This window comes from Pelodiscus sinensis, chromosome 6, assembly GCF_052426305.1.
Source record: "Pelodiscus sinensis isolate ZL-2025 chromosome 6, ASM5242630v1, whole genome shotgun sequence".
NCBI lineage: Eukaryota > Metazoa > Chordata > Testudines > Trionychidae > Pelodiscus > Pelodiscus sinensis.
Window position 1 is genome coordinate 33,807,267 of NC_143057.1, and position 23,951 is coordinate 33,831,217.

Below are 23,951 nucleotides of genomic sequence, written 5' to 3' on the forward strand. Positions count from 1 at the left end.
CAGGAATAGGGTGCTGGTGGGGGTCTAGCCAGGGGACAGGATACTGGTGAATGTCTGGACAGGAGCAGGGTGCTGGTGGGGATCTGCCCCAGGGGACAGTGCTGGTGGGGAGTGAGGCCGGGGAAGGGAGCAAGCTGCTGGTGTGGGTCTGGCCAGAGGAGAGGGCAGGAGCAACTTGCTGGGGGGGGGGGTCTGGCCACTGGTGAGGGGGGATAGGGGCATCTAGGCTGGTACCTGGGGGTCTCCAAAGACAAGGATCTCTGGGCAGGATCTGTGGGCAGCGCTGGACGAAGTGCACATGCAGCTCCTTTAAAAAAAATCCAGCGGCTCCGGATCCTGTGCTTCTATCTTAAAACACTCTCCCCCTACCTTCTTGGAACATGGGGAAGGAGGGGAAAACAAGAAAGCATGCACACTGTTGTGGACAGGGGAGGAGCGTGCACTTTCTTCTCTTCCCTTCCTTCTCAGTGCTGCCTACCTGCCTTACCCCCCACCCTATGCTGCAGGAAGGAAGTCCTGGGGGCCAGATCTGGCACAGAGCCACGGTACTCCCTCTGCCCCCCATGCCGCAGGAAGCTGGAGCTAGCTCCAATTTGGGGGGGAGGCAGGAGGTTGTAGCGCCAGCATGAGCTCCTTGTTGGGGGTAGGGTGTGCAAGGAGGGGCTGGGAACACTACCTTGTGATTGACTGACTGTGCCCCCACAATCAACCAGTCAATCTTGATTTGCTGGTTGATGTTCATGGGTCTAGAACCTCAGCAAAATTTTCACCTTTTAGCACAGATGATTTTGAAAGTAAAAAGTCCTTTGTTTCTGAAATGGGAAACCCCCTCAGAAAGATCTTCTGACAACGAAAGAGAATGCTAAGTATAATACCTTGTCTCATGCTTTCTTTTTTTAAATATCTTAACTCCAATACCTCTGATCCCAAGAATAACAGAAAATTGAAGAGGATGGAGCAAAAATGTTTGATATATCTATAGCCAGTAAGTCCAATTAGGGGCTAATCTGGAGCTTTCATCCTTTTCTTCACTAATTCTGCCTCTTCTTTTTCTGAAAATGATAGCATGGTACATCTGGACCTAAAATCCTTGCAACTACCTGTTCGGATTTTGAAATATTAACAGGGCAGAATCATTAGCGTGTTTTGGAGGTGCAGCTGCTACTGGTGCAGATTTGTAAGCGCTCTACTAGACAAACATGTGCTGCAAATTGTAAGAGATTCCCTTTTTGAGCAGCCCAAAACCAGATTAACCCAACATCTGTTACTATTGTGGTGATACTGGATTATCTTTTGACACAAAATCAATTATCAGGCTGAGCTCCATTTATTTGACTACTATTTCACTTTATCAAGCTTCTCTACAAAGATCCAGTGGTGATTTTGTGTCTAGTCCAATTTTTTATGTAAGATCATTTACATACTTCCAGGTTACTGGATTATGTTGGAAGTCTATGACTTTGAAAATGACCTGGCAATCATTATTCATAACTAGTGGAACAAGAGTTGTTATGGCAAAGCTGGTGGGGAGGTGGAAGTTTGGATGTCTTCTTGAGAAGTCATGGCTTAGGTCCACAACAAATTATTGGGTACAGTACAAGTATTATTATGATTAGAGTCATGCAGGAGATCAGACTATCTGATCATAAAGGCCTCTTCTGGTTTTAAAATCTATGGATCTTCTCTGTCTCTTCATAAACCAACTTCCTCCCAAGACTACATTAATTACTGGGAAAATCATTGCTATATAGTTTTGATATAAATAGAGCATTTAGCTACTGCCTTTAGTGGAAATAAATCCATCAGGTAGTTCTACAGATTCTTTATTGTTTAAAATTATATATTTATGTATGTATATATGTAGAGAATATGTATACAGGCAAAGTGTTATGATCTAGTGAGGGTTATGATTCCCAAAAATCTACAAATAAAGCAATGGAATATACTTTAAATCTCTAGTTTTCTGTAAAAAATCCCCATACTTGATATCTGTAGAGCTGTAACTTGGGTCCTCTGTTCGTACATGTACATGTTATTCTAGATTTATCTTGACATTTGACACTCAACTTAGTAGAATGTTTGTTTAGTTTAGATCCTCCTACCACCTTTTCAAGAATCATTGCTAATCAGATTCAGCAAATAGCTCTCTCAAGAAAATATTTGCAACGAGCAATAGCTATTCATTTATAGCTGAATAACATGGAGGTGCTAGCTTGTATAAGTTAGTTGACATTAGTTCTTCCTTCCTTTCCAACTATTTGTGAGCCTTCCTAGTCGACTTGGAAATAGTGAGGGGCAGTCCAGATCTTTGCTTCCTTTATATATACACCCTTTGGGTCTCAACATTTGATACCACATTGTCTATAGAACAAGATTTTCTAGATGTTTCCAGCAAGAATGTGACATTGCGAGGTGCATCCCAATAGTATGAATTAGTTCCTCCAGTAATCTTGAACTCCAATAACTCGAAAGCAAACTGTTTATCAGTGTCACCAAGGGATTAAGTTGATCTTCTGAGACTGACCATTTTGGAAGGGATTAACAAATAATGTTTCTTGGCAGCAATACAAAAATGTTCCCAGGTTACAAGTAGAAAAATTAATATCTAGGTGTGAAAAGGCTGCAACATGTAAGGGAAAAACAATATATTGGGATTTCAAACTACTATCTGAGCATTTCTGTTTTTCACATACCCCAGAGTTTGGACTACTTCAGACACTTGTGCCTTTAAACTCACATTTCAGGGTCATGGAGATACCAGTAGACTATCCCAGATCACCTTGGTGTTGAGTAAGGATGTTAAAATGTGATTATCTGGCTGATAGTTTAGTCGATACAATTTGAATCAATTGCATGATTGATTGATAAGTGCCGCTCTGCAGAGTGACAGTGGGGGATAGCTCCAGGAGCTGACTCAAGCTGGGACTGAGCAATTCTGGATCCTGCTGGCTCCACAGCCATGTGCTCTGCAGCTCTGCATTTTAAATGTAGTAAGAGCCGCTGGGCTCTTAGTACATTTAAAATGTACAGGTGCAGTGATCGGTATGAGCTGGAACTGCTCAGTCCCGGCTCGCGCTGAGTCCAACAGCCCATGTTTACAGCAGCCTGGGCGTGGTGCCGGAGCAGCCTCTGTTGCTGGCAGCTCCGGCACCAGCCTCTGTTCACAGCAGCCAGGGCTGGCCATGAACAGGGGCTGGCCGACACGAACAAGGGTTGCTTGGCAACAAAGGCGGAGGGGCCCAACTCCCTGCTGGGACCCCTGTGGACAGGGGCTGCTTCGCAGCAGCATCCCCTATGCTCCCCTCCCCCTGCTGCCTCTGATAGAGGAAGCGGAGGGTGACAGGAGGTACCCCAGAGAGTGCTGGGGGGAACCGGCTTTTAAGCCAGCTCCCCCCCCCCGCCCCCAGCACTGGTTCCTGTCCCCAACCCTTGCTCCCTATCATAGAGCCAGCAAGTGGGGGAGGGACGGTTCCAGAGAGCACAGCGCAAGTGGGGACTGCTTGAGTCCCTGCTTTCCCTGTGCTCCCTGAGGTACATCTGCTTTTGAAATGTACAAGAGCCCCCAGAGCTCTTGTACATTTCAAAAGCAGAAGCGCCTGCAGTGGGAAATGGCGTGAACAGGGACTGAAACAGTACTTGCTCGTGCCGTTTGCCTGCTATGCTTCTGCCTCCCCTGCTCCCTGCGGAGATGGTGCTGATAGGAACTGGCTTAAAGCCGGTTTCCCCCCAGCACTGGCTTCTACTCCCCCCCCACCACTGCCTCTCACTGATAGAGGCAGCAAGTGGGGGGGAGCTACTAGTCAAGTCGCTACTCGACTATCCATAAGCATTTGCTTATCGAATAGTAGACTATTGTTGGGAGTTGCAGAGGCATGATGGGTTGATGTTGTCAACTGGTGGGCTAGTCAAAACCAGGACAAACTCCTGGGGTTCAGTATTGTCCAGGACACACACACACACACGTCAGGACATTCACAGAAGAACTGGATGTGTACTCATACTTGTACATCAAAATGTTTAAATATCATTGCATGCTTTTGATCAGCAGGCAATAGCAGGGCCACTGTATCTCAGGGTCAAGCTGATCCTTACCTAGCAAGTTAGTTTAGATATACTACTGAAACTCTCTCTGTAAAATAGACTTTGTGTACAATTCTTGTTGAATTAAACATGAGTACTGCAGGGGCATAATGTGTATCCAGCTAAAACACAGAAGGGTAAAAAGTTTTCATTGTTTTGCTTTAAATTCTTGCAAGGAATATGAAAATGTTCGCCAACAGCATGAGGAGGTGAAACAAAGCCGTGATCGTGCAAAGGAAGAATTGAAAAAACTACAACAAGCAAAGTCTCCAATGACACAACAAATCCAAGAAGTTGAAAAGCAATGGAAAAATTTGGATTTAAAAATCAAAGAGAAGGTATGCACTTTGGATTCTCGGTTAAAATATTTAGACGTTCCATGTGTCCAATAAAGCTGAAAATGGAGCGTGAAGCAATTAGAATATGTTCATTTTTGTATAGTAGAAGAAGCATATTTTTTGGATGGATTTTAATGCAAATTCTTAGGCCTTACCATAAGTAGTCAGTTTAAAATTTGAATTTTAAATAGTTTTTTTTCCTAAATAAGCATATAGTTTAATTATTTAAATTCCAAAAATCCAATTTAAAGTCTGATTTTTAAAAAAAAATATATATTTTTTATCCATCCTGAAGGCATGTCATCCAATTAGCGTGTAGAAACAGCACTAATAGCTTAGTTCTTCAAATACTCAGCATACTAGGATGGAGAGGAGTTACTTAAGCACTAAAGGTGGCACAAGAACAAATGGATATTAGTTGACCATGGAATTCGGACTTGTATTTTGATAAAGGTTTCTGACAGTCAGAGGAGTGAAGTTCTGGGACAGCTTTCTAAGGACAACAGTGGGGTAAACAAACCTAACTGATTTTAAGACTGAGCTTGATAAGTTTATGGGAGGAGGGGGAAAGGGATAGTATGAGTTAGGGATGTAAGTGAATACTCGACTATTCAGGGGGAATAGCAGCCCCTATCCATGGGGGTCCCAGCAGAGTGAATTTTGTCTTGTGTACCAGTATTGAGTTCATGTGCGCTTATTTGGATGTGCCCCACTGTGGCACCCAAGTTCCTAATAAATATCTTATAAACCTCTCCCTTTTCCCTCTGCTGCCATGTCTCCACCCTTCCTTTGCCCTATCTGCCCCCCCTGGTGCTTGTGCTTCCTCCCACCCCTCACCCTCCTCTGCTGTCCTGGCTCCTGCCCTTCTCACTCCCCTCAGCCCTTTGGGGACTTGCCCCTCTCCTCATCTTCCTTGACACTTGCATCTGTTCTTCTCTTCCCTCTGTGCCCACTCCTCCTCTAGCCCCACTCCATTCATCTGTAGCTACGCCTCCCTATCCCTTCTCCTAACACCTCCCTCTACCTACCTGCCCTGCTTCTCTCCTCTGTTCTCTGGTGCCCGTCCCTTCCCTCCATGTGTCTGCCCTCTGCTTCACCTCCACAATACCCCTGACACCTGCACCTTCCTGGTGTCTCCCCCTTCCATCACTGCCCCTGCCCTCCATGCCCTCTTTCTCCCTGGTGCCCACCCCCTCACCGCTCTCTGCCCCAGTTCTCCTCAGCCCCCTCTGTGCCCTCACATGTGACTTGCTCCATCCCCTGCCTTCCTCATGCCCACCCCTCCTTTCAGCCCCTCTTCTCCTGGCACCCATTCCTTCCCTCTCCTCTTCCTCCATCTTGCCCACATTGCCCCTCCCCTTTCCTCTCGCAGCATCACCCTGTCCCCTCCCTTCTGGCACCCCCACTGATACCTTCCCTCTCCTCCCTCCCTCCTGCCTTTTTCCTCATTGTCTCCTCTTGGCTTTCTGGCATTTGTCTCCTCCATCCTGCCCCTTGGTGCCCGCTCCTTTCTTCTCTTGCTCAGGCCCCCTCCTCTCACCTCAACACAAGCCCCTTCCTCTCCTCACCCTCCCCCCCTTACTCTTAGTTATCCCCCTGTCCCTTCCCTACCTTTCTACCTTGGACGTGGAAAGCAGTTTGTGGGGGCTGGATCTGGGGCCACGGTGCTATTTTTGGTCCCGCAGTCCTGGCCCCTGAAGCTCCCGCATCCCCAACCCCAGGTGCTCCTGGGGTCAGACTGTGTGCTGGGACTGGAGCAGAGGCCACCCGCACTGCTATTTTTAATACCATGCTCCTGGCTCCTGTGGAACCTCAGTACTAAAAAAAGCACCCCAGTGGCCCTGGCTTCAGCTGGAGTGAAGTGGCAGCCTCATGAGGCTCGTTACAGCTGGGGCAGCCTTACTGGAACGGGCCTCCTGCGGCTGCCGATTTGCTCCAGCTGGAGCTGGGGTACGCGAGGTGAGGCTGTTCTGGCTGGGACATCCATACCGAAACAGCTTCCCTTCACATGCCCCGGCTGCAGGTAGAGAAAATGTGTGGCTACCATCGCCACTGCCACCACTCACCTTCCATTCCAGCAGGAAGGTGAGGGGTGAGTGCTGCTGAGCAGCTCTTAAAATGATGTGGGTGGACCGCAGCTTAGAGGGAACACTGGCACAGTGGTCCCAGCTCGAGCCCAGAGGCTCTTGCTACATTTAAAATGCAGAGCCACAGTGGTCTAGAACCAGTGCGAGACGGGACTGCTCAGTTCTGGCTCAAGATGGCTCTTGGAGCTACCCTCACTGCGGCTGTGCAGATTGGTCCCCTTCAAATTATACTGACTACATGATTACCCAAATAACCACTCTTTAACATCCTTAATATGAATTGTCTGATAGCAAATATCCCCCACTCCAATACTCTGACATAAGACAGGAAAATGAATTCTTTCTGAAGTATCTAGCTGGTGGGTCCTGCTGACATAGTCTGGGTCCAGCTGTTCATTGTATTTTCTCCAGAGGTTAAAAAAGCCAAAGATCTTTCTCATCATATTGGGGCACAGATCACTTGGTTTAAGCTAGCATAACTGATAAAATGAAAATCATTTGTACACATACCTGGGTAACACAGTTTAAGTAGCTTTATTCTTTTTATCAAGTTCTTTCTTTAAAAGAAACTCAATAGTATTAACTTGGTGGATGATGATTTAATATATTTAATGTGGAATTTAACAATTTATTTTAATCAGGAGAACCTTTTATATCATTTTAAATTGGAGCTTGTGTAAATAATATTTTATTTTTTATCAGTTAGGATCTAGTTTTGCTTTCACTGAGGATAATTTAAGATTGACCATTGATTTTTAGTGAGAGAAGAACTTGGCTCAGCTCATCATTTGTTTTGCTCTGGCAAATTAAGTGGATTGTACTGTGCAATATCACTTTTCAGTAGCAAATATTTATGCCAGAAATTTGAACAGGTATCATTAGTGTGATTCTGAGTGTAAAGTCTCTTTCTACTTTGTTTTTAAGAGATAAATGCAAGGTCAGCAATCTTTGGCATGCAGACCATTGGGGTAATCCACTGGTAGACCACAACACAGTATGTGTATGTTGAGCAGTTTGCTGTTCCATGCCAATGGGAGCTGCGGGAACGGGTGCAGGCCACAGAGAACATACTGGCTGCTGCTTCCTGCAGCTCCCATTGGCTGGGAATGGCAAAACAGCCATTGGGAGCTGATGCTCAAAGTAAACAAACTCTCTATTGTTCAAGCAATTCAAAGACAAAACATTTTTGCTAAACTAGTCCACTACAAATAAATGAATGCAAACAAGTTTGCATTTCATGCTGTACAAAAGTGCTCTCAAAAATGTTTAAAATTTTTGGCTGCTAATGACTTTTTTAAAACAATTTGCACTATTTCCTGTTTTGTTGTAAAAGTATGCTTCCTTAGGGGGAATTTAACAGCTGGAAGCCGGAGATTAATTTGCATAATACTATATAGTCCTCCATGCTTGTTAAATACCAAGCTGCATTTGCACAGCTTGGTATTATCTGCTTATTTTAATCATTTTCTTGTTTTTAATTAATGTTTTTACTGATTTCTAAGAGCAGGAGGAAATTCTTTTGTGAACCACTGTTGTCATAATGCTTGGAAATACAGGGCTGTATTGATGAAAAAGTGATGCTCTGTGTGAGAAACACAGGAAAATATTTTCTTCTTTGAGTGCTTGCTCATGTAAATTCCATTCTAGGTGTGCATGCACCCACGTGAGCAGTCATCAGAGATTTTTGCCTTAGCAGTATCGGTAGGGCCAGCTGTGGCATGCTCTGTAGTCCTGAACTCATGCTGTGGTATGTTAGACACCACTATCCCTATGCCCTTTCAGCTACACTTGCTATCCTTGGTGGCCGCTTCTGTCACTTGTTTTGCAAGCAGTTCTTTCTCTTGTCTTAGCATTGTGCTTCTAGTTGTAAATAGTTCTGTTAATTAGTAGTTAACTAACTGAACACTTAATGGTTACTTAGGATCCCACGTGAGGCATGCCCTGGTTTCAAGGTTTTGACCCCTGCTCCATGTGTAACAGCACTGAAAGGCCTGGAGCATCTTTACCTGCATGTCTGGGACCTTGTACCCCTTGGGACCTGAATCTTGTGTTATCAAGGCTCATGGGTGCTCCCTTCAAGACCCTAGCTTCCTGCTCCTTCCTGCTTCTCTCCTGAAAGATCTCCTTCCTAGTCTCTAACTTAGGCCCGTCGAGTGCCTAAAAAAAGAGTGCTAGAATCTGAATCCCCTTACACGGTCTTCTATAAGGACAAGGTCCATCTGCAGCTGCACTCAGCTTTTCTGCCCCTGGTTCCATATTGGTCAAGACCTATACTTGCTAGTCCTTTGTCCAAAGCTTTACTTGACCCATGAGGAATGCAGGTTGCATACCCTGGATGTGAGATAGGCCTTCTACATAAATAGAACAAAGCTGTTTCATAAGTTGAAACAGTTTGTGGAAATTGCAGACAAGATGAAAGGTTGCCCAGTAGCTGCACAGAGAATATCTTTGTGGATCACAGCCTGCATCTGCTACTGTTATGAGCTAATCAGGGTGCCCCTATCGCCGACAGTGACTGCTCACTTGACTAGAGCACGGGCGCCCTTGGAAGCCTTCCTCACTCAGGTACCAGTCAAAAAAATATGTTGGGTGGCAGCCTGGGCATCCATCATTCCATTCACGTCACACTGTGTGCTGAACCAGCAAGCTTAAAATGATGAAGGCTTTGGCACAGCTCCAACCTACAAGTCTGTACATTCTAAGTCCATCTTTGAAGATTCCTCTTGAGTCACCTAGAATGGAATTGACATGAGCAAGCACTTGAAGAAACAAAACTATTTTGTTTCTAACCTTTTGTAAACTAATCTTTTAACTATCGTTCTTTGAGATGTGGTGTTCATGTCCATTCCATTACCTGACCTCTTACCCCTCTATCAGAGTTGTGGGCAAGAAGGAACTGAAGGGGCATAGGGTTGGCAGCACTTGATATACAGTGGCATGAGCGTGGTACTCCAGGGGGTGTCCCAGCCCAGCCCTAAGGATACCACTGAGGCAAAAATCTGCAGTGATCACACATGTGGGCACATGCACACGTATAATGGAATGGACATGAACAACACATCTCAAGTAGGTAGCCATTTTTAAGCATTTTTGTTTTAACTTTCACAGAAAAACAATCATCGTTAGGGGATATGTGCTGTCAATGTCAGATCCAAAGCTAATGGGATGATGAAAATAAGAAAAATAGTGGAGAAGGGTCAGACTATCTTACTGAGTGATATATTTTAATCTACATTGGTTTTCTGAAGTCAGATCAATAAATTCAGTCCCTGATTTTACAAACACTCATTTGTTCATCTCTAAGCAAGTGAATAGTTCCATGGTGATTTCAGGGCCTGTGAGTATAAATTAGTTTCAGAGAGGTAGCCGAGTTAGTCTGTAACAGGAAAAACTTAAAAAACAGCAAATAGTCTGGTAGTACTTTAAAGACTAACAAAACATGTAGATGGTATCATGAGCTTTCGTGCGCACAACCCACTTCTTCAGATGACTGGAGTATTAGAAGTCCAGATCCAAGAATAAATAAGGTGGGGAGAGAGGAGGGGAAAAAAGAGAGAGAAAAAGGGGGGCGGGAAGAGAGAGAGTAAGTAGATGGTTCAAGTAGTCACAACAGGTTGATAAGAACAATTAGCATCTCCATTGTTTGTTTGGTTAAATCATTAGGATATGGAAAGTAGTGTGCAAGCCAGCAGATGTCCCGGTTCATACCATTTGCATGAGAATTAAACTTAGAAATGAAGTTAAGTTCCAATCATTCCCTGTGTATTTGGCTTGTGGAATTGGCCTGAAACAACAGGGTGACTTAGAGATCCATTAATGAGTGTCCAGACAGATTAAACAGGTTTTTGAGTATTGCCTTTTTGGATATCTGATTTGTGTCCATTAATTTTTTCCTGTAGAGACTGTCCAGTTTGGCCAATATACATGGCAGTGGGGCGTTGTTGGCATTCGATCACATAGATTACATTAGTGGATGTATGCCATCAAATGCCAACAATGCCCCACTTCATTTACAAGTTTAATCCTTATGCAAATGGTATGAACAATGACATCAGCTGTCTCCAACACTACCTTCCACATCCTAACGACTTAACCTACCAACCAAACAATGGAGATGCTAATAGTTCTAATCAGTCTCTTGTAATTACTTGAACCATCTACTCACTGTCTCGCTTTCTTTTTCCCTCCCCTCCTTTTCTCTCTTTTTTTTTTTTTTTTCCCTTCGCCCTCCCACCCCCCTTATTTATTCTTGGATCTGGACTTCTAATACTCCAGTCATCTGAAGAAATAGGTTGCACCCGTGAAAGCTCATGATCCCATTTACATATTTCATTAGTCTTTAAGGTGCAACTAGACTATTTGTTGTGTTTTAAGTTTTTCCTGTAAAAATTACGTGCATGTAGTTCAGTGGTACTCCATCTGTATTCCTACCAGCAAAAAAAATAAGTAGGATGTAGTGGAAATTAAAACATTTTTTCCAAATGAGACAGTAATAGTATATTCTGAGATATTATAACATTGTTTTATGGTTGCTTTAATTTATAGCTATGTTATGGTTGATTTAATCTGCAGTGATACTGCCTTAACTCAAGATTTTGTGCTGATGTTATTTGGTTTAAAAATGTAAAAGGCTAACTGGTTACCTGGTAAGGACTAAGCTTACTAGAATGTATAGCAGTTAGCGGGACTGCTAGTCTAACCAGGTCAGGAGGACATCAGCACTGGCTGTGCTGCAGCAGCCCCAAACTTTCCCATGACAGCACTAGTGGGGACATGCAAGACCCTGGCCACGCTACAATGGCCTTGGCAAGGTCAGGCGGGATACGATCCCTGGCTGTGGCGCAGTGGGGGAGGTGGGACGCTGGCCGTGCTGCAGCGGCCCTGCCAGGACCCGGCCCTCAGCTATCCTGGCAAGGGAAGATGGGATCCGGTTTCCAGCCTATTTGCCCACAGACACAGTAGGACCCCCCACCCCAGCAACTCTGAATCCACCAACTGTTAACCAGTTAAACAATATAATTTTAACCAGTTAACTGTTTTGATCAATATTTGCTTTCCTAATTTGGTGTGCCTATGACTTGTTTTGATGACAGTTCCCTTCAATATTGAGGAGCACTGTTCTGTTCTGGGGACGAAAGCATGGCCTGGTGGTTAAGGCAATAGACTGGAACTTAGAAAATACAAGTTCTGTGCCTGATTGTGCCATATGTTTTCTGTATGACTTTGGGCAAGTCAATTAATGTGAAACCCTGGTTCTATAAAAGTCAATGGCAAAGATTCCATTGAATTTAATGGTGCCAGGATTTTACCCCATTATTTGTTTGTCTTTCATTTTTTGTCAATAAAAATTAGTGTGTATGTGGGTTGTATATTATGCTATTAGGGACCACATAAATTGAATAGTCCTAATAAGCAAATTAAATTCTCGTTTTCACTGTTGCAGGATTAGTATTTTGTAAGTAAGTATTTCCATAGAGCCACTGATATTGTTTTACTGATTGTTTGTGCCAGTAATTCTCTTTTGAGGATTGGTAATTGATTTCTATCCTGCCTTTTCTTGGCATGTGAAAACTAAGCATGCTCTTTGATTTGTTGCCAGAGAATGTTCACTGGCATCATTAGCAAAAGATGTGGGGGCAGCAACTAAAGTGCTTGTACCGTCATGGGAAGACTACGCTCACATTCTTTTGTTTTATGTTAAAGACTCAAACAGTTTAATAGTACATGTGAACACAGGCTACTTCATATGGCTGTCATCTTCTTAAAATAAGTCAGAGAAACTACACACATTCTTAAAGATTAAAAACGCATCACTATGTCAATATACTCTGTCTATTTAAAATTTCCTTCCAGTTACAAACTTCAGATGAACAATCTACTCATAGAAAACATTGTTATTCCATAATTGGAATCAAAAGATTGACTCTTATTTTTGTTATGGAAAACAATATAAATCTATACTTTTGGTCCAAGAACTTTGTGGTCTGTTTATCCTCAGTTTGGTGGTGGGTGGAAGCAGTCCAACTTTAAAGTTCTGCTTCAGTTTCCAGCATTTTATAACCAATTGTGTAACAGACTTTTTCTTCAGGCCATTTATTCCAGACATGCATCAGTATCTAAAATCTACAAGCTTGACTGTTTCCCTGAGATCTGTACTCCCCTATCTCATCTGTGTCCCTAGTGCACAACCTTGGCCTGCAAAAAACCCTTTGTAGTTCTGGGCATCTTTCCTGGTAAGCAGGCAAGTCTTAAGGCAAATCAGTAGGAAAATTAATGCATCTGATGTAGGAATGTAAGGGAGTAGTCTACTACTTGACTACTCGATAAGCATATGCTTATGGGGTAGTTAAGTAGATTACTTGCTCCCCCAGCGTGCTGCCTCTATGTCAGAGGCAGCATAGGGAAGAGGGGAAGCAAGAGCATGTGGTGGGGGGAGCCGGTTTAAAAGTTGGTTCCCTCCCAGCACCATCTCCATGGGGCGTAGGGGAGGTGCAGAGCTGCAGCGTCCCAGAGACGGAGCGAACTGGAACTGTTTAGTCCCAGCTTGCACTGGCCCTGGGAGCTAACCCTGCTGTGGCTCTGCATTTTAAATGTAGTAAGGACCCAGTGGGCTCTTACTACATTTAAAATGCAGAGCTGCAGTGGGGGGTAGTGAGCTCCCCCTTATTGACTAATGAGTAGTCTATGGAAATTCCGTCGACTACTCAATTAACTGATTAACCCCAATGTAACATTTCTAATCTGATATTACATTAACTTGTCTATGAGTCTTCTCTAAATAAGAAACCCATTCTTAGTGAAAAGGAAGGTGCAGTTAGGAGAAGGATTAGGGACTGGATAACTGGAATGAAAGCAGAATCTCAGCGTAAGGGATGACCTCATGCATTAGGTAGAATCACAGGATCTGGAGGAAGACAATCCTGCTTATTTTGCAAGTTAGGTGAAAGTCTTCCCCTTGAACAGTTTAGGGAAATTCCCTGAGGGGAACCTGGCTGAGTCTTCCTCCCATTGGGGAGCTTCAAAGGGATTTACAAAGAAGGCTGTTTGGCCCTATATTTTACCAAAATGCCAAATGGATACAAAAATATATTTTTCAGTCATAAAAAACTTTACACGTGATTGCAAGCTGGGAGGGATTGCAAATATTTTTGATGATAGGGTCAAAATTCAAAATGATCTGGACAAACCGAAGACATGGTCTGAGGTAAATAGGATGAAGTTTAATAAGGACAAATGCAAAGTACTCCACTTAGGAAGGAACAATCTGTTTCTCACATACAGAATGGGAAATGACTGTCTAGGAAGGAGTACTGCAGAAAGAGAGAGCTAGGGGTCAGAGTGGACCACAAGCTAAATATGAGTCAACAGCGTGACACTATTGCAAAAAAAGGAAACCTGATTCTGGGATGTATTAACGGTAGTGTTGTGAGCAAGACATGAAAAGTCATTCTTTTACTCTACTCTGTGTTTAGGCCTCAATTGGAGTGTTGTGTCCAGTTCTGGTTACAGCATTTCAAGAAAGATATGGAGAAATTGGAGACAGTCCAGAGGATAACAACAAAAATAATTAAAGGTGTAGAAAACATGACCAATGAGGGAAGACTGGAAGAACTGGGTTTGTTTAATTTGGAAAAGAGAAGACTGAGAGGGGACATGATAGCAGGTTTCAAGTGCCTAAAAGGGTGTTACCACGAGGAGGGAGAAAAATTGATAGGACAAGAAGCAATTGGCTTAAATTGTAGCAAGGGATGTTTAGGTTGGCCATTAGGAAAAACTTCCTAGCTATCGATAGGGTTGCCAGGTGTCTGGTTTTTGCTCAGTTAGTTAATTTTTTTCTGGCCCCTGTCCAGTAAAAAACAAACAAACCATGTTTCTCTCGGGTGAGGACAATCTTCCTCTGGCATGGGTGGGGGCAAGTGAGGAACGCAGGGATTCTTAAGGTGCAGCGCCTTCCCTCCCCAACCCTTCCTTCCCAACCAAGTGTGGTCTCCCGGGGTGTGTGGTTTTTTTTTTTTTTTTTTTTGCCATGTTTGGGATTTTTGGTGAAAGCATCTGGCAAGCTTAGTTATTGGGGTAGTTAAACACTGGAATAAATTGCTAAGAGAGGTTGTTGAATCTCCATCACTGGAGATATTTAAGAGCAGGTTTGATAGACATCTGTCAGGAATGATCTAGATCGGGGTGGGCAATAATTTTCACAGGGGAGCCACTTAATGATTTTTGGTACTTGTTAACCAGCCAGGTCCACCCTCAGAAGAGATGGGGCCTGAGGCAGAAGGGGAGGAGCTGGGGACTAGCCTCCTTACAGAGCTATCTGAGGCTGGAGGCTTTGAATTAAAAACACAGCAAAGGGCTTGTGCCTCTGCTGCTACCGCATTGCTTGGCACCCACCCGGGGTTGCTGCCAAAGGCCTCATGGATCTATCATCTGCCGCAACTGTGAGCCACGAGCCATTTCCTACTATCTGGAAATTCTATGGCACAGGCCACAGCATATCAATAGAAAGCAACCAAACGCAGTCTGTGGGTCGGATCAAAGTGTTAGGCGTGCCAGATCTGGCCCCCAGGCCGCATCTTGCCCAGCTTTGATCTAGATTGTGCTTGGGCTTGCCATCAGGGCAGAGGACTGGACTTGACAGCCTCTTGAAGTCCCTTCCAGTTCTAGTATTCTATGATTCTGTGAAAAGGCAGATAAAATATGTTGGTTATTCACATATATAAGGTATGACTATAAATCAAATGTACATATGATCTAACATTTGTCATAATCTAAGTAAAATTAATTTTCCATTTGATATCAAGGGCCCCTGTGCTGACCTTGAAAATGTTTGGGGGGTTTTGGAATTTTTTTTAAAGTCTTGCATCTATATACCAATTGCTGAGGGAGCCAAATAGAACTTTATCTACCAATTGTGTTTTGGCTCTGTGCCTCAAATATAGTATTTTTAAACTTCATCCATATGCAGCCATACGGTACTTTCAGTTCATTCATAATAACAGCAAGCAGATATTGTATTCTTCTCTTTCTTTAGAGAAATGGCATTTGTCTGTAAAATATTGATGAATCATTCTTAAATTTTTTGAAACCTCTGTCAGAATTCAGAGTCCAATAGAATGTAGTCCTAAGTGGAGTACAGGATCTGGTCCAAGAGGAGACTGTAGTAAGGGTGTTAAGTTTAGTTTAATCAACTAATTGACTAATCAATGGGTTTTCCATTGACTAGTTGATTAGTAGATAAGCGGGGGAGCTGCCGCAAGGTTTGCTCCTGGCCCTGGGAGCTAACCCTGCTGTTGCTCTGCCTTTTAAATGTATTTTGAGCCTGCCAGCAGGCTCTTAATACATTTAAAAGGCTGAAGCACAGTGCGGGGGACCCAGCGCGAGATGGGACAGCTGATTCCTGTCTTTTACCGGGTCCCCCTGCTGTGCAACAGCCTTAAACGTAAAAAGGCTGGAGTACAGCGGAGGGACCAGGTGCGAGCCAGGAATAAGATGTCCCGGCTTGTGCTGCATTCTCTTACTGTGCTGCACTTCTGATTTTTAAATGTATTAAGAGCCAGTAGGCTCTTAATACATTTAAAAAGCAGAGGCACAGCATCCGAGAATGGGAGCAAGACAGGAATCAGCTGATTCTTGGCTTGTGCCCGGTCCTTGCAACCCCCTGTCCCCTGCGGAAACTGTGCTGGGGGAGCTAGATTTTAAGGTGTCTCCCCCAGGACTGGCTCATAGAGGCAGCAAGGGTGGGGAGAAGCGACTAGTTGAGGAACCGGTCAAGTATCTGATGAGCTTTTTATTTCAGGAAGGGGAATTACACAAAAATGAGGTTAGTAAAACAGAAATTAAAAGGTACAGGAAAACCCGTGCAAGATGCATGGAAACTTTCAAAGACACCATAATAGAGGCTCAACTTAAAAGTATACCCTAAATTAAAAAACACTGTAAGAGAGACAGAAAATTGCCACCATGTCTTAACAACCAAGTTAAAAACGTAGGGCGGCATTGTTTTAAAAGTGGAAGTTAAATCCTAGTAGGAAAATAGAAAGGTACATAAGCTCTGTCAAATGAAGTATAAAAATATAATTAGGAAGGCCAAAAAGGAATTTGAAAAACTGCTAGCCAAAAATTCAAAAAGTAATAGCAATTTTTTTTAAGTATATCAGAAGCAGGAAGCCTGCTAAGCAACCAGTGGAGCCACTGGACAGTCGAGATGCTAAAGGAGCACTCAAGGATGATAAGGTAATTACAGAGAAACTAAATGAATTCTTTGCATCGGTCTTCATGGCTGAAGATGTTGGGGAGATTCCCAAACCTGAGCCATTCTTTTTAGATGATAAAGTTGAGGAATTATCTCAGACTGAGGTGTCATTAGAGGTGGTTTTAGAACAAATTGATAAACTAAACAGTAACACGTCACCAGGACTAGATGGCATTCACCCAAGAGATCTGAAAAAAACACAATGTGAAATTGTGTAACTATTAATTGTGGTTTGTAACCTATCCTTTAAATCGTCTTCTGTACCAAATATCTGGAAAATAGCTAATGCATCACCAATTTTCAAAAAGGGGTCCTGTAAGTCGATAAGAGGGAAGGTCGTCTTATGGATTGATAACTGGTTAAAAGATAGGAAACAATGAGTAGGAATAAATATTCAGTTTTCAGAATGGAGAGAGATAACTAGTGGTATCCTGCAGTAGTCTATGCTAGGGATCATTCTTATTCATCTTATTCATAAATGATTTAGAGAATGGGGTAAACGGGTGGCAAAATTTGCAGATGATACTAAATTGCTAAAGTCCAAAGTAGACTGTGAAGAGCTTCAATGGGATCTCTCAAAACTAGGTGATTGGGCAACAACGTGGCAGATTAATTTTAATGTTGATAAATGCAAAGTAATGTATATTGGAAAACATAATCCCAAGTATATGTACAAAATGATGGGGACTAAATTAGCCATTACCACTCAAAAGAGAGATCTTGGAGTCATTGTGGATAGTTTCCTGAAAACATCCATTCAATATGCAGCAGCCATCAAAAAACAATGTTAGGAATCATTGAAAAAGAGAGAGAGAATAAGACAGAAAATATCTTATTACTTCAATATAAATCCATTGTACACTCATGAATACTCCATGCAGATGTGGGTGCCCCATCTCAAAAAATATATCTTGGCAATGGAAAAAGTTCAGAAATAGGCAACAAAAATGATTAGGGATTTGGAACGGATGTCACGTGTGGAGAAATTAATAAAACTGGTACTTTTCATTTTAGAAAACAGGAGAGTAAGGAGGGATATGATAGAGGTCTATAAAATCATGGCTGGTGTGGAGAAAGTAAAGAAGGAAAAGTTATTTACTTGTTCCCATAACACATGAACTAGGGAAAGAACAAGTAGTCCTGTGGCACCTTAGAGAATAAAATATATAATCTCTATAGTGCCACAGGACTGCTTATTGTTTTTAAAGTTACAGACTAACATGGCTACTCTTCTGAGACAATAACTAGTCACCAAATGAACTTAATAGGTAGCAGGTTTAAAGCAAGCAGAAGGAAGTATTTCTTCACACAACACAGTCAACCTCTGAAACTCCTTGCCAAAATGTTGCGAAGACCAGGAGTTTAACAGGGTTCAAAAAAAGAAATGTATGGAGGATCGGTCCATCGTTGACTATTTGCCAGGATAGGTAGGAATGGTGTCCCTAACCTCTGTTTATCAGAAGCTGAGCATGGGTGACAGGGGTAGGGCAGGGAGGGAAAGACTCCTAGGGTATGTCTACACTTGCACCCTCTTTCGATAGAGGGATGCACATGAAGACATTTGAAATTGCAAATGAAGCCGGGATTTAAATATCCCGCACTTGATTTGCATACTCACATTATGGTGCTATTTCGAAATGGTGCTATTTCAAAATAACAGACGCTGTTAAGACGCGGTTATTTCAAGAGAAAACCCTTCTTTCAAAATAACCGGTAAACCTCATTGTATGAGGAATAAGGATTATTTCGAGAGAAGGATTTTTCTCTCAAAATAACCACGTCTTACCAGCATCTGTTATTCCGAAATAGAGCTATTTCGAAATAGCTCCATAACGTGAGTATGCAAATCAAGCACGGGATATTTAAATCTTGGCTTCATTTGCAATTTTGAATGGCTTCATTTGCATCCCTCTATTGAAAGAGGGTGCAAGTGTAGACATACCCTTATTGAATTCAAGACACTCTGAGATCAGTTTATGCCCTTTGTGTGTGGTCATTTTCACTGTTTCCCCTTTTTAATCAATCAGTTCCCTCTGTCTGCAAGAGTCTTGAATACATAAGGACTCAGACATGTATAGTATCTGAAATTATTTTAGTACATTTAAAAATACATATTACATCTCTCATTCTTGGAGTCCCTTTTAATTGCCTTTTTAGCTTGAAAGATTTACTAAGCCAAATTATGGCCTGCTTAGCATGGCAGTGGTTAAAGACAGGGGTGGGGAGCTATTATTGGGTTGCGGGCTGCTGACCCACAGAAATCAGTTGAGGGCCACGCACAAGTGAGAAGCAAACCAAAAAAAATTAAACTGACATGGTCCCCAACTGAGGAGATAGATGCTCCTCACATTCCTCTCCCACACCACAGCTTAGGGGGACCTAGCCTAATAGATTTTGTGTGCTCCAGCCCCATGGTTGGACAGCAGGAGGTGGGGGCTGGAACACCAGTTTGGGCTCCCCAATGCTGGGAGAGGCCCTGAGCCTTGGGGGCTGCATCCAGCCCCTGGCCTGAGGTTCCCCATGCAAGTTGCCTCCTTTATGGCCCTACACTAGTTACCACATGAAAGCATCTCAGTCAGAAAACAGGTTTCAGAGCTGCTATGCCCTTTCTTCTCACTGGTTAATTGAAGGAGAATGAATAGGATGGGCTTGGGAAAGGAACATTGACTTGGTACACCATCTCACTCTCAAACATGTCAGCTTTCATAAATGTTCAGGATAGGGATGTTGAATAGTCAATTAATCTCATGAATTCTTGTTGATTATTCAACTATTCTATAGTCCCCAGGGATGGGGCTGGCAACCAGTGCGCTCCGGCCCTACTCCCTTGGCGTCTCTGCCACTCCATTCTGCTGCCTCTGTATCAGAGGCAGCAGTGCGGGGTGGCAGCAGCTCCTGTCCAGTGCTTGCCCGCATGGCTCCTAATACACTTTAAATGCAGAGCTGCGGTAAGGATAGGTCCTGGACCCAGCATGAGCCAGGACTGAGTTGGGCTGCTGGCCATTCTGCTAAACAATTTACTGGCTGGGGGGGTGGGAATGCGTGTAGTCTATAGCATTAACCTATAACCTTTTACTAATAGGTTAATTGACTACACAATTACATCCCTAGTTTAGATGCAGTAGATTTTAATTTCTTCCTTGAACTACAGCAGACCTTGGAGTGAGAGATACTCTCTGAGTCAGACACTCTCCTGCGTCGCTCTTGGGGCAGTTCTACAATACACTAGCTCCTTACTCTGGGATTTTTGTAAAGTAACAGTTGAGCACTAAGTCAATTAGATCTTCCTTGGAAAAGTTTTGGAAGAGGAAGTGGACACCTTTTTAAATATAAAAGTCTAAATGTAATTCTTTTATTTACAACTAAAAGACTTACCCGGTGTTGCTTGGGTCCTTCAAGAGCCAGGGCAGGTAGTGGGGGATGTAGAGGGTTGGATGCTGGGGAGCTCAAGGCGGGTGGGTGTAAGATTCAGGGCATGGGGTGGGGGACTCAGGACTGGGAGGCTTGGGGGGGCTTACTAGGGCCACCCACAGCAGCAAGGACAGCATTGCGGTTGCTGGCACCCCTCTCCTCCAGCTCCTCAGTGCCCAACCCTTGGGGTACATCTAGACTACATGCCTCTGGCGACAGAGGCATGTAGATTAGACTACCCGGCATAGGAAAATGAAGCGGCAATTTAAATAATCGCCACTTCATTTAAATTTAAATGGCTGCCACGCTGAGCCGATCAGCTGTTTGTCGGCTCAGCGCGGTAGTCTGGATGCTCCATGGTCGACGTCAAAGGCATTTGTCTTCTCATACCTGGGAGGCCGACAAATGCCTTTGATGTCGACCGCGGAATGTCCAGACTACTGCGCTGAGCCGACAAACAGCTGATCGGCTCAGCGCGGCAGCCATTTAAATTTAAATGAAGTGGTGATTATTTAAATCGCCGCTTCATTTTCCTATGCCGGGTAGTCTAATCTACATGCCTCTGTCGCCAGAGGCATGTAGTCTAGACGTACCCTTGCAGTGCTCCTCTGAAGAGGGAAGGCCTGGTTGCGGTGCTCAGCCCTGGTGATCTTACACTGGCGAGGGTGGGGTGTAGTTGCAGTACCTGGTCCTGGTGGTGATCCTCTGGGGAAGGGATAGAGCTGCATGGCTTCACACCATGCAGCTTATCGGAGGGAGGGGAGGAATGTCGCCGGGGCACTGCTGCCTGGCCCTGGCTTGCAGCTTCTCATGGGGAGGGACAGATCTCTGCTGCCTGGCTCTACTCTGCGGCTCCTCTGAGGCTGCAGAGCTACTGGCTAACAGGGCTACTTACCTGGGCCCATGCCTGGCAACATGAAGAGCCCTGGCCTCTTCCTGGTGCGGCAGCTCCCCCAATGGTTACTCAACAATATAGCTGTCCCCTGCACTAGCTGCTCCCAGGGGTCATTCTGCTGTATAACTGTTCATTTTATCAGCCTTCTCTCTTTCTGTGTTTTGGAAAACAGTCCCATGCCAGTCACATCCCGTTTTCCTGGCACAACTACAACCTGATATTGTTTTAAGTTATGATAAAAGGAAGCTGCATGCCATACTTACCATTTAGAAGGAGTTCTTGAACAGACGGACAACTCAGATGCACAAACTCTCTTAAAATAGATAGATTAGGGATGTTTAAAAGCTCTTTAGTTTATTTTTTTGGTAAATGTGTAGCTGCTGAAAATCTCAGCGGTTACATATTTACACACGGGGGAGGTGACTTTTGAGCCAGTTTCCTGCAAGCACTGGCTCCCATGGAGCCACCTGCCTCCTCCCCTCAGCTCCCATGCACTGTTGCCTGTTTCAGGGAGCAGGCAGGAGTCGTTGCTCGCAGGGAGCCAATTTTTAAGTGCTGCCTTCTCCACGCTGCTGCCTTCACAGTTACACACAAGGGCTGTCCCTGCTGCCTCTGTAAAACCCTGCTCCCTGTGATAGAGGCAGCAATGTGAGAGGGAGGAGGTGACCTTGCCTGTAACCATGAAGGTTAACCATGTACACTATCACATTCCTAAGGTAGACAATTAAAGGTGTGAATTTAATTTCAGAATTATGTTGTGAGCCTTTCTTTATTGGCAAGTATATTCAGATTTATAGATCTATTGCTGATGTTGCACTATAGCTCCTAAACCACTTGCAAGTATAAGTGTGTATAATTTATACAGAATTGTCAAAGTAGTAAACATCACACTAGAGTAATTACAATGCAACTACGGTGTCTAGGAACAATTCTCTTCTGATGAACATGTGGCTTTTATCAAAAATTAATTTTATAGTAGACGAACATTTGGTGCTCCAAACTGAATGTCCTTCCAAAGTCTGATATTTTTTCATATTTCCTATCATTTTTAAAAAGGTAGATATACAAAATAATTATGACTAATTTCTTGTTTTTTTCTCATAATTTCATTGTATGCAGGCAGCTGAAATCAAAGATACTTCTCAAAGGTGTAAACAAAAACAAGATGCTGTTGAAAAGAAAGACAAACTAGTAAGAGAACCGAAATGTGGGCGAGGGGGTATTCTTATTTGCTGATGCTGTGAATCACTGACATAATACTAAATACATTACATAAAGTTTTCAGGTAAATATTACGGAATTTAATGTTGTGTCTGAGCCACTGTTTGGAATCTTATCAGTGACACCCATATTTTAGCTGATGGTGATGGAAAGTTCATCTGTATAGAAAACAAATAATGTTGCAAGCTGTCTGCATCCTATTTTCCTCTAGGGACCCTCAACTGGTTCATACAGCCCCCTCCCGAGATGCAAATTTGGAGGCAACAGGGACAGAATACCCAGGAGATTCATTGCATCTCTCAGCATCCTCTGCGCTCAGACTTGTGGAGTTCCTTAAATTTGCTTTCCCTTAGAAAATGAAACTTATCAGTAAAACAGAGTACTTTCACAGAACGTTTGTCTTCTCTGAAAAGCTAGATGCAGTGTTTTGTTATAAATAATTTACTTTTTGAATTCAACATGCATATTACAAGCTTCTGATTTTGTTGACTATTTTTACTCCATTGGAATATTTTTCTACTGCTTACTTACTCTTATCTGCTATAGTTGGATAGCTTGAATCTGACCAGATGAAGAAGCAGAATAGTTGCTTGATTTAGAGAGCTTCTATATATAAAAAAAGCAAAAAACTGATAAAGCAACAGGGTAGATGTCTAAGCAGTCAGTCAAGAAATCTGAAAATTAAACATAAGAAGGAGAGTTCATGTTACATGTTCCATTCTGTTATGGTAAACTTATGCAATTCTGTACTAATTCTCAAACTGTCTGTTAGCATGCAACTTTTACTATAATTACAGATAAAGTATGTTTACAAATCTATAATAATGTGTTTAAATATTTGGATTGTAATACATTTGTTCTTTAAAACTTGGGCAGAAATTCTAATTATTTTACAAAAAGGCATCAATTTGAGATGTGGGGCAAGGTGGGTTTTTGAGCAAGTATGAGACCTTACATTTTTAAACTTGCTTGGCTACATCAACATTTCAATATCTGTTACAACAATCTTTTGTAACTGTCTTTCGTTGTGCATGCAAAAATTCATTTGTAAATGTCATTCTGGGAAAATATTTGCATTTCTCTTAGATTGAAGAAATTCAGCAAGCATTGAGAATGAAAAAAGATGAAGAAATGGATCGACGAAAAAGAATACACATCACTCGTAAGATGATAGAGGACTGGCAGAATGAGCTTAACAGTACAGAAAACTCTGAGAATCTTCAGCCGCAAATTGATTATATTAACAACGAGCTGAGACAGTTGCAAGAAGAAAAGGCAAATATTGATGGTGAAATGACTGATCTGCGAAGAGAGAGAGAGAACCTAGAGAGAGAAAAGAAAAGTGAGATTTCTAGATTCTTTCCTACTATGGTTACTACTTGAAATCCTTTTGTGTTGGCAATTCACAGACACTTACCTTCCTTCCTCCCCCTTCCCCCCCCCCCCCCCCCCCCCGCATCTCCCTTCTGTTCTGCAATGTGATTTGTCCTTTTCATATTTGTTCATTTTTTCAATTGTATCCTTTGGTATATATGGTTGTGACTACTTTCTTCCACTATTTGATCTGAGGAAGTGGGTCTGGCCCACGAAAGCTCATCATCTAATAAACCATCTTGTTAGTCTTTAAAGTGCTACATTGTCCTGCATTTTGCTTAATTGTGACACTA

General features: G+C 43.1%; 1 protein-coding gene across 2 annotated transcripts in view; it reads left to right on the forward strand.

The window, feature by feature from the left end:
• Positions 1 to 23,951, forward strand: part of SMC5 (structural maintenance of chromosomes 5) — an 83,853-nt gene that overhangs the window by 19,708 nt on the left and 40,194 nt on the right. For both annotated transcript variants that reach the window (XR_012904664.2, XM_075931701.2), the window contains exons 7-9: positions 4,257 to 4,418; positions 22,183 to 22,254; positions 23,371 to 23,626. Coding sequence is in view for 1 of the 2 variants with exons in the window: in XM_075931701.2 (XP_075787816.1) it covers positions 4,257 to 4,418; positions 22,183 to 22,254; positions 23,371 to 23,626 (490 nt within the window). In the remaining variant the exon portion in view is untranslated. The remainder of the gene's footprint in view (positions 1 to 4,256; positions 4,419 to 22,182; positions 22,255 to 23,370; positions 23,627 to 23,951) is intronic.